Source organism: Monodelphis domestica, chromosome X (assembly GCF_027887165.1).
Source record: "Monodelphis domestica isolate mMonDom1 chromosome X, mMonDom1.pri, whole genome shotgun sequence".
Lineage (NCBI taxonomy): Eukaryota > Metazoa > Chordata > Mammalia > Didelphimorphia > Didelphidae > Monodelphis > Monodelphis domestica.
Window position 1 is genome coordinate 2,101,292 of NC_077235.1, and position 11,115 is coordinate 2,112,406.

The window sequence follows — 11,115 nt, forward strand, 5'->3', positions numbered from 1 at the left end:
AACAGATCACTTCTTCCTCCTCTCCCACTGAGCCCTTGGGAAGAGAAATGGGCAGTTCAGCAAAAGTCTCCACACATCGGCCATGTGACATAGTACAGTGGGAGAGTAATGCCAACCGTCTTAAAATGATTTCTCTCTTTTCCTTCTCTCCTCTCACCCCTACCTGGGGTGAAGGGTAGAGGTCCATCTCTCTCGGTCTTCCTCCTTCAGGTTTCTGCCTCAGAAATCTTGTAGCCCCTTAGGTTTTTCCAAACAGTTAACCCATCAGGTTGCCTAAATGGGGCAGTTTGTGCAGCCCTGTTCCCATACTGGGAGTACCCCTCAGCTGGTGCAGATCATTCAGGTAGTCTCCTGTAGGAAGCCCTATGCCAGGTGCTAGAGATAGAAAGTCTTCATGAGCTGTAGGCCTCGCCTTGGTGGAATTTGGTCTCTAATTCCTCGTATTTACACAGGTCAGGTTTCCAAAGTACTTTCTTCCCAACGACCCCATGAGGCAGGTCTATCTAAATATTATCTCTGGTTTTACCTAGAGGGTAAGTGATTTGCCCATCAGTGGCCACAAAGCTAGAAAGTCTAGCTGTTTCTTCCTACTTCCCATTCTAGCTCTCTTTTCTAGGCTCATAGACTTAGACCTTAAGCCTGCTGCCTCTGTCAGGAACACCCATGCAGCCAGCCCAACCAGTTCACAGAGTGCCAGAATCTCTGAGAACCAAGCATTAAAGCCTTTCTGTTATCTCAGAACTCTGGGCCTGGTGCAGTTCCCTGCTAAATGGTGATGCCCATCTGGGGGAACCAAGGCCACAAAGCTCTGCTGCCCTTTTGAATGGCTACTATAGTGCGCCAAGCTGTCCACCCCTGGCCATTCTCAAATTTACCTTAGAAACATGCCCAAAGATGGTCTCACCTCTGCTGGCCCCTTTTCTTTCTCATTTGGCTAACAGCTAACACTGGTTTATACTCCTTTCTGCCTTGCTCTAAAAGATATTAGCAGCCTCACAGCTGGGCAAACACTGCTTCTAACCAGTCGAGGAAAAGCAGGTCAGATCTTGTTCCCATAACAGTCTGCCTGTCCATCTCTCAGGATGCATCCACCAGTGCAGAAAATACCCAGGACTCTGAAGGCTCCTTCAAGCTAGAGGATCCCACAGAAGTGACCCCAGGACTGAACTTCTTTAATCCTGTCTGTGCTACTCCCAACAACAAGGTAGGAGCTGCCATAAGAAATGGCAGGGCTTAGGGGGAGAAGACCATGTCAAGAAGGAATGGCCATGACAAAGAGTTGTCATTCAAGGCCAACATGAAGCCCGTCTGAGTGGCTTGTTCATCACCATCTCTGTCCTCCTAGATTCTTCGAGAGATGTATGATGTGGGCCAGGTACTGACAGTCACCAAGTTAAAGAAGAAGACTCCTTCCTCTGCCCCTCTAGAGCCTGGACCTGCAGCTGCCTCCCAGGAGAACAAGGCCCCAGGAGAGAAGAAGAAGAAGCGCGTTCTAAATAGTACCACTAGCTTTTTCTCTGGCTGTACCCCCATCAGTGAAGAGGATGGAGGCCTCTAAAGGTAGAAGCCCTTGCGCCTGGGAGGCATCTTCGTGCTGGTTTAGAGGTTGCTGAGGGAGAGGGATTTTAGTGAGGTTGTTGGATTTCTGGTTATTTGTTGCATAATAAAGAGAAAGCTGTTCCCCTCTCTTCCACATCCCTTCATTATCTTCCTTCTCTCCAGATGCTGCCTCTGTTGTGAACAGGCTGCCTGGAACTGTTGAGTGCTGAGCCATCCCATAGCCCTAAAAGGTCCCACACATGTCAGCTGAGAAGTTTTTCCCTTTCCAGAATTTATGTCAGAAATCAGTCTGGTGCGCGCCCCAAATCAACATGGGCTTTGTGGGGAGTCTGGCTCAGCTTAGAGGCATAGAGGTTCTGCCTTGGGACAGGGGTGTGCCCTGCCCTGTTGTTTTAGTGAGACTAGAGATACTTGGGCTTCATGATCTTAAGGCAATAATTTAGGACCCTTTGTTAAGTTAATGTTAGATGAATAAATAAACTTTGGAATCCTTTCTGTCTGTCTGCCTGCCTGCCTGCTAGGGCAATAATTGCAAAAACTAGAATTTGGCCGTTGTTCTCACCTCTTTAGAATCAGAAGATGTTTGGGAGTGGGGAGGAGTAGACTAGAATCCAGGGAACCAAATCCACTAGTGTGCTACCACAGCCAAAGATGCTGAGACAGTTTTGGATTGAATTCAGAGAGGCGCAGCTTCCCCCAGTACTATGCCCTCATCAGGACACATGTGAAGGAAAGACACTGAGAAGATCAGAAGAATTCCCAATTCCTAGTAAACACAGGGTACAGGACAGGGATCAAGAGCGGGCCATGTGAGAAGCAGATGAAGAACTGGGTGGGTAGCCTGGAGGAAACTCTAGGTGGAGACAAATGGCTAATTTAAGTATTTGGTGGACAGATTTCTTTTATGACAAAAAAAATGGTTTTGATACCTACATCAGGGGGAGCATGAACAGAGCCAACTACACAGGCCAATCTCCTTAATGCATATCAGTGTGAACATTTTAAATAAAAATACTAGCAAGGAGATTACATCAGTATGTCCTAAAGATGTCCCTGTGACCAGATGGAGTTCATCCCAGGATAGGTGACCATTTCAATAATAAAACCAACAGGAGCCAGATGGTTATCTCAATAGATTCAGAAAAGTCCTTTGAGGAAATACAACAAAACACAACTAGCATTTCTGTTAACAACACTCAAAAGCATAGGAATAGATGGAGCCTTTCTTAAAGGCCTGGGGCAGGAGTCAAGATGGTGGCGTAGAGGCAGCGAAAGTTCAGACCTCTGGAAACCCTTCGGTACCAATTACAAACTAAATGCTCCTAGGAGACTGAAAATCAAACCTAACAACAAGACAGCCAAGGAACCCTCTTGCTGGACTCAAAAGGTACGCGCCCTCCCCCCCCCCAAAGCCTGAATTCAAGAACAGTCCCATTTAAGGGGAAGGAAGAAGGAAAGTCCCAGGACCCCTCCCTCACCTAGAGCACTAACCCTCCAGTGGCAGCTGGAACCTCTAGGCGGGCAAAGGCGCTGGTCTGGAGGGAGTACCTTGCTGGCAAAGCTGTGCCAGGCTCAGAGCATCAAACACAGGCAGTGGGGAAGCTGTAAGAGAAGGAGCACATAGCGGGCAGCCTAGTTGGATCAGGGAAGACCCTCCATGTTGCTCCCCCCTTCCAGGAGGTTTTAGCCTCAGGGCACATCCAGCCCAACCTAGCTGAACTTAATCCCATCAAAATCTTCAGAGGGCATGGAAGTTCAAGCTCCAAAACCCATCCCCCACAGACTGCGCTGAGAGATTTGCCAACAAAGATCCAAGAGGGAAGACTGACAGAAAATCCCAAAACAAAAAAAAAAAATGAGAGGAGCAAGAGCGCAGACAACTGCAGGGAGTAAAGAAAGGGTAAAAATGAGCAAACAACAGAAAAAGAAAAAAATTACAATCAACAGCTTCTATACAGGCAATGAACAAAGAGTAAATGGAACAGAGAAGGAGGAGGGAACCACCAAGCAATGAAACAGAAAACTCAGCAAATTGGATACAGGATTTGGAAGATTTCAAAACACAAGAGAGACTGAAGACAACTGGGAAAAGAGCTTAAAAAGTAAGATAAGTCATCTGGAAACAGAAAACAGTGTCTTGAAAGCCAAAATCAATAAGCTTGAAAATGAGGCAAAGGAGATGAAAGATCAGAAGGAGAAGGGTGACCAAAAATCCAGGGATGAAATCAGTCTTTAAAAACCAGAATACAACTAGAAGCATGCGACTTCACAAGGCAGCAGGACACTATAAAACTAAATCAAAAGAATGAAAAAATTGAGGAAAATATGAAGCGCCTCATTCACAAAACAGAAGATTTAGAAAATCGTTCCAGGAGAGACAACATAAGAATCATTGGTCTAATGGAAGATCATGACAGAAGAAAAAAAGCCTGGACATCATACTACAGGAAATTATCCAAGAAAACTGCCCTGATATTCTAGAACAAGAGGGAAAAGTGGAGATTGAAAGAATCCACAGTTCACCTCCTGTACTTAATCCCCAATTGACAACACCCAGGAATGTTATAGCCAAATTCAAGAACTATCAGACCAAGGAAAAAATACTACAAGTTGCTAAGAAGAAGTCATTCAAATACCATGGAACCACAGTGAGGATAACACAGGATCTGGCTGCATCTATACTGAAGGACCAAAAGGCATGGAATATGATATTCCAGAAAGCAATGGAACTAGGTCTACAATCAAGAATCAATTACCCAGCAAAACTGACTATATTCTTACAGGGGAAAGTATAGTCACTTAACAAGATAGAAGAATTCCAAGCATTTGTAAAGAAAAGACCAAACCTAAACAGAAAATTTGATGCCCAAGCACAGAACTGAAGAGAATCGTCAAAAGGTAATTAAGAAAAGGGGGGGGGGGGAGAGAGAAAAACAAACAACTTTTTTTTAAGAGACCCAATAAGTTAAAATGATATGTATCCTATAAGAAAAGAGATCATTGGCAACTCTTAAAAATTGTTATTATCACCTGGGCAGCTAGAAGAATTATACTTAGAGGGAACAATGACAAACTGTATAGGATGAAATGACAAGACATAAATATGTATATAGATATATGTATGCACAAATACATATATGTGTATATATATGTATATACAACTAGAGCTTTAAAAAGTTAATACTAAAAGAAATGGGAAAAGAAACAAAATGGGGTAAATTTATATGTCATAAAGAAGCTCATGGTGGGAGAGGGGAGAACATCAGTACACTGGAAGGGTAAAGAGGTTGGATATAGGAAATATTCAGCTCCGTGCATTGAAATGGACTCAGAGGGAAGAACAAGCAAATACATTGGGGCAGAGAATTGATTTGCACCCTATAGAGAAGTAGAAGGGTAACAAACAGACTGGTGGGGAGGGAAGCAGTACAAGGGAGGGAGGGGGGTAGTATAAAAACACTGTAAAGAAAATAAGAGGGGAATAAGAAGGGAGGGGGAGTAGAAAGGGAAGTAAAATAAGGGTGGGAATTAGGGGGGCTGATTAAAAATAAAACAGTGTAGAAGAAAAGGCAGGACTAGGAGTAGAAATCAAAATGCTGAGAAATAAACAGCTGATAATCATAACTGTGAATGGGATTAACTCACTCACAAAAAAGAAGCAAATAGCAGAGTGGATTAGAAACCAGAACCCTACCATATGTTGTCCACAAGAAACACACATGAGGAAGGTAGATACACATAGCTGATGGAGCCAAATCTATTGGGCATCAACTGAGAAAAAGAAGTCAGGAGTCGCAATCATGATATCTGAAAAAGCCAAATAGATCTAGTCAAAACAGATAGGGAAAAATATGGCCTCAGACACTTCCCAGCTGTGTGACCCTGGGCAAGTCACTTGACCCCCATTGCCTAGCCCTTACCACTCTTCTGCCTTGGAGCCAATACACAGTATTGACTCCAAGACAGAAGGTAAGGGTTTAATTAAAAAGAGAGAGAGAGAGATAGGGAAGGTAATTATATCCTGATAAAAGGCAGTGTAGACAATGAGGAAATATCAGTACTCGACATGTATGCACCAAATGGCATGGCATCCAAATTTTTTAAAGGAGAAACTAGTGGATCTCAAGGATGCAATAGATAGGAAAACTATACTAGTGGGAGACCTGAACCTTCCTCTATCAGAACTAGATAAATCAAACCAAAAAATAAATAAGAAAGAGGTAAGAGAAGTGAATGAAATCTTAGGAAAAAACAGTTAGTAGATATGTGGAGAAAAATAAATAGGGACAAAAAGGAATACACCTTTTCAGTAGCACATGGTACATTCAAAAAGATTGACCATGTACTAGGGCATAAAAACATGGCAAACAAGTGCAAAAGAGCAGAAATAATAAATGCAACCTCAGATCACAATGCAATGAAAATAATCATTAGTAAGGATACATGGAGAGGCAAATCAAAATTGGAAAAGAAACTATGAGTCTTCAAAATCAGTTAGTTAAAGAACAAATCATAGAAACAATTAACTAACTGATTTTGGAGACTCGTATTGTTTTGTTTCCAATTCCAACTTTTGATTTACCTCTCCATGTACCCTTATTAATGATTATTTTCATTGCATTGTGATTGCATTGAAGAAAATTACAATGATGAGACATCCTTTCAAAATCTATGGGATGCAGCCAAAGCAGTACTTAGGGGTGGGGGGAGGAATTTATATCCTTGAATTCATATATTAACAAACTAGAGAGGGCAGAAGTTAATGAATTGGGCCTGCAAATTAGAAAACTAGGAAGTGAACAAATTAAAAATCCTCAGATGAAGACTAAATTAGAGATCCTAAAAATCAAAGGAGAAATTAATAAAATTGAAAGTCAAAGAACTATTGATGTAATAAATAAGACTAGAAGCTGGTACTTTGAAAAGACAAATAAAATAGACAAATTACTGGTCAATCTAATTTTAAAAAGGAAAGAAGAAAACCAAATTGACAGTATCCAAGATGAAAAGGGAGATCCTGACCTCTAATTATGTCTTTTTGCTAGTATCCTATTTAAGATTTTTGCATCAATGTTCATTAGGGAGATTGGTCTGTAGTTTTCATTCTCTGTTTTTGACCTGCCTGTCTTTGGAATCAGTACCATTTTTGTGTATGTGTAATTGTTTGTCTCTAATGAAGAGGAAATTAAGTCAATCATTAAAAACTATTATGCCCAATTATATGGCAACAAATAGGACAATCTAGGCGATATGGATGAATATTTACAAAAACATAAATTGCCCAGACTGACAGAGGAAGAAATAGAATACCGAAACAACTCCATATCAGAAAAAGAAATTGACCAAGCCATCAAAAAACTCCCTAAGAAAAAAATCCCCAGGTCCAGATGGAGTCACAAATAAATTCTATCAAACATTCAAAGAACAACTAATCTCAATATTATACAAACTATTTGACAGAATAAGCAAAAAAGGAGGTCTACCAAATTCCTTTTATGACACAAATATGATTCTGATTCCAAAGTTAGGCAGGTCAAAAACGGAGAAAGAAAACTACAGACCAATCTTCTTAATGAATATAGATGCAAAAATCTTAAATAGAATACTAGCAAAAAGACTTGCTAGCATGGCAGCAATGGAAAGTAATGAATGCTGGAGGGGATGTGGCAAAGTTGGGACACTCATGTATTGCTGGTGGAGTGGTGAATTGATCCAGCCATTCTGGAGGGTAATTTGGAAGTATGTCCAAAGGGCTCTAAAAGACTGTCTGCCCTTTGATCCAGCCATAGCACTGCTGGATTTGTTCCCCAAAGAGATAATAAGGGAAAAGACTTGCACAAGAATATTCATAGCTGCACTCTTTGTGGTGGCAAAAAATTGGAAACTGAGTGGATGCCCTTCAATTGGGGAATGGCTGAACTACATTGTGGTATCTGTTGGTGATGGAATTAGTATTCCACCATTGTGCTCAAAGGAATAATGAACTGGAGGGATTCCATGTGAACTGGAAGGACCTCCAGGAAGTGATGCAGAGTGAGAGGAGGAGAACCAGGAGAACATTGTACACAGAGACGGATATACTGTGGCACAATTGAATGTAATGAACTTCTCCATTAGTGGCAATGCAGTGATCCTAAACAACTTGGAGGCATCCACGAGAAAGAACACAATCCACATCCAGAGGAAGAACTATGGGAGCAGAAACACAGAAGATGAAAAACTGCTTGAATACACAGGTCGAGGGGATATAGCTGGGGATGTAGACTCTAAATGAACATCCTAATGTAAACACCAACAACATGGAAACAGGTTCTGATCAAAGACACATGTAATGCCCAGTGGAATTGCACATCGGCTACAGGAAGGGTGGGGGAGGGGAGGGAGGGAAATAACATGATTCTTGTAACCAAGGAATAATGTTCTAAATTGACTAAACAAATTATTTTAAATTTTTAAAAAAGGCCTGGGGCACCTTTTCTACTAGTAGTCCCTACTAATCATTAAGACCATCTGGGGCTGCCCAAGAAATCGATTGGTGAACGAGTAGAATGGATTAGGTACGCAATATTCATTTGCAAAAAACCATCGCAGTCTAGTGTGTGATAAACCTACAGATCCAAGCTTTGGAAGAAACTGGGCAGAGACCAACATTGCACACTGTATACCAAAATAAGATCCAAACGGATTCATTTCTCATTTTGCTGCAAATGCCATTGAGTGAAGGAAGCATGGAAACACTTACCTGTCAGATCTGTGGAAGAGGGAAGCGTTTCTGACCAAACGAGAGACAGGCTTGTAGGAAGTCAAGTGGCTCATTCTAATGTCATGGAATCAAAAAACACAGCCAACATGGGAAACTATAGCAAGTTTCTTGGCTAAAGACCTTATTTCTCAAACATAGAGGAACAGAGACAAATGGGCAAAAAAATGAGAGCTGATGAATGGTCAAAGGATATGGATGGGCAGTTTTCAAAAGGGGGGGGGGAAGCAATTAATAGTCATATGGGGGAAAAATGCTCCAAATCACTACTGATTAGCAAAATGCAAATTAAAATGACTCTGAGATACCACCTCACAAGTTATCAGATACTGGAGTGGATGTGGGAAAATTAGGACACTAATTAATGTATTAACACTCACCTTCTGTCTTAGGATCAATACTGTGTATTGGTTCTAAGGCAGAAGACCTGAAAGGTATAGGCAATGGGGGTGCAGTGACTTGCCCAGGGTCACCCAGCTAGGAAGTATCTGAGGTCAGATTAGAACCTGGGATCTGCCAACTCCAGGTCTGGCTCTCAATCACTGAGCCACCTAGCTGGCCGTGCTAATGTGTTGTTAGTGGAGCTGTGGAGTAGTCCAACTGTTGTAAAGAATTTGGAACTCCACTGTAAGAGCTATAAAATTGTGCATGCCCCTTTATCCAGCAATACCACTACGAAGTCTATATCCCAAAGGGATCAAAGAAAAGGGGAGCCCTCTATTATGTACAAAAACATTTCTTGCAGCTTTTTGTGGTGGCAAAGATCTAGAAATTGAAGAGAGAATGGCTGAATAAAGCATGCTATGTGACTGTGATGGAATTCTTTTGTTCTATAAGAAATGACTGAGCAGGATGCTTTCAGAAAAGCCTGGAAAGACATATTTACTCATGAAAAATGGAGCAGGCAGAAGCAGGAGAACGATGTACACGGGGAGAGCGATATTGGAAGAATAAGTAACAGGGAAGGACTTGGCCTTTCTGCTCAATTGGATGATCCAAGCCAATTCCAAAGGATCCATGATGAAAAAACTGCTCTCCATCTCCAGGGAGAGGGCCAAGTAACTCAATGCAATGCAGGTCAAAGCCGACTTTCAGAAAGGTCTATTTTTCTTGGGAATCTTGTGTGACTGCTTTCTTTTGCAACATGACTAATATGGAAATCGGCTTTGCATGACTTCACGTGTAAGATCAATATCAGATTGCTTGGCTGCCTCCTCAGGAGATAGAGCTTGGAAGGAAGAAGAGGATTTTGAACGGAAAATGTTAAGAACTGGTTGTTTCAAAAATGTTTACATGTAATTGGGAAATACTTAATGACGTATGTTTTTTAAAATAAGTATTTGGTGAGGGAGGGATTAAACCTTGTTCTGTTTGGCCACAGAGGAGAGTGCAGGACAAGGAGCCATGCATGGTGGAGCTGGGACATTGCAAAAAGGTCAATTTAGGCTTTGAAGTGGAAAAACAATTCTGGTTGTCCAAAATTGGTCTGGGCTGCCACCAGAAGTGGGATTTCAAGCAAAGGCTTGGCGGACCATAGGGGCTATGCTAGAGTTGGGGGTTCCTTTTGAGTAGATGGCTGCTGAAGTATACAACTTTACAAATCTGTGAAATGGTCATTAATCCCTTCTCTTTCCTCCATCATAAAGGTTAGACCCCTAACCAGCTTCCAAGGGGAAATAAGGACATAAGGACTATGATTTTGTTAATATGGGGAACTCCCAGATAAGGAAACTCCTTCTCTCGAGGCAAGTCAGTACCTTTCATGCAACTTAGGAGTCTTGCGAGGATCCAGAAGGGCAAAGCTGCTTGTCCAGGATCAGGACTCAAGTGTGTGAGAGACAGAACCTGAACTGTGTTCTTCACAGTTCTCTGTCCATCGCTCCACATTGCCTCTCTGGGAAAGTAAGGCATGTTCCCTGAGGGGGCCCTCCACAAATCTGGGAGGGATGGTGATATCAGGAAAGAGCCCTGACTGGTCAGTGGACAAGCATTTATTAAGCATCCCCAGGTGCCAGGCCCTGGGTGCTCATGAGACAAGGAAAGACAGCCCCTGCCTTCCAGGAGCTTCCATTGTTTGGAGGGAGACACCATGAGGGAAGCTGGACATACAAGATGTATGCAGTATGAGTGCAATGTTGTTGTTTGGACTTCATCTTCCAACACCAAAGATATCACAAGTGATGCCTTGACTTGCTTGAATTGGATTTCAGTGAGGCAGTTACACAGAGTCATCAGCCTCATTCTCTCTTCCAGAATTGCCGGGGACATCTACAGAGTCGCAATAGGGGACAGTTTAGAACTGTCGGGGGACAGCTTAGAGCTGTCGGAGGACAGCTATGGAGTCGCAAGAAAGAAAGACTGGAACATTATCAAAGAGGGATAATGAACGTTTATTGTAAGCAGCCCACCAGATTTCAAGCTCTTCTCGAGAGACACAATCTATCCTCCCCAGAGTGTGAACAGGGGAGTTAACCCGTTCCCAGGAGATCTTGGAACTGTTCATGCAGCCTTGAACTGAGAGCTCTCTGTTTTGGCGTACTTGGCAGGAATGGTAGGTCACAAACACCTGGGAAGAGGAGCTCCATTCCATGAAGTCATGAAAGGTTCACTGCACAGAATCATGCAAATCCAGTGGACAGACTAAAGTCAAAATGGCTGGCGATGGCCTAGGATGCAGTGGATGAAGTTGGGTGCTTCACAGTGCCTGTGTCTGCTGCCAAATGGCTGTTGCTACAAACTGTTCTCCTCTACCCCTTCCACTGAGGGAAGTGTAGACAGCACCTAACTCGTGGACG

General features: G+C 42.5%; 1 protein-coding gene across 7 annotated transcripts in view; it reads left to right on the forward strand.

The window, feature by feature from the left end:
* Window positions 1–2,053, forward strand: part of KIF4A (kinesin family member 4A) — a 78,728-nt gene extending 76,675 nt beyond the window's left edge. For 5 of the 7 annotated variants that reach the window (XM_007507607.3, XM_056809337.1, XM_007507608.3 and 2 more), the window contains 2 exons: window positions 1,082–1,204; window positions 1,346–2,053. In XM_007507607.3, the coding sequence (XP_007507669.1) occupies window positions 1,082–1,204; window positions 1,346–1,558 (336 nt within the window). In that variant the 3' untranslated portion in view covers window positions 1,559–2,053. The remainder of the gene's footprint in view (window positions 1–1,081; window positions 1,205–1,345) is intronic. The other 2 variants (XM_001368376.5, XM_056809336.1) reach the window with 1 other exon arrangement.
* Window positions 2,054–11,115: the final 9,062 nt, after the last annotated feature.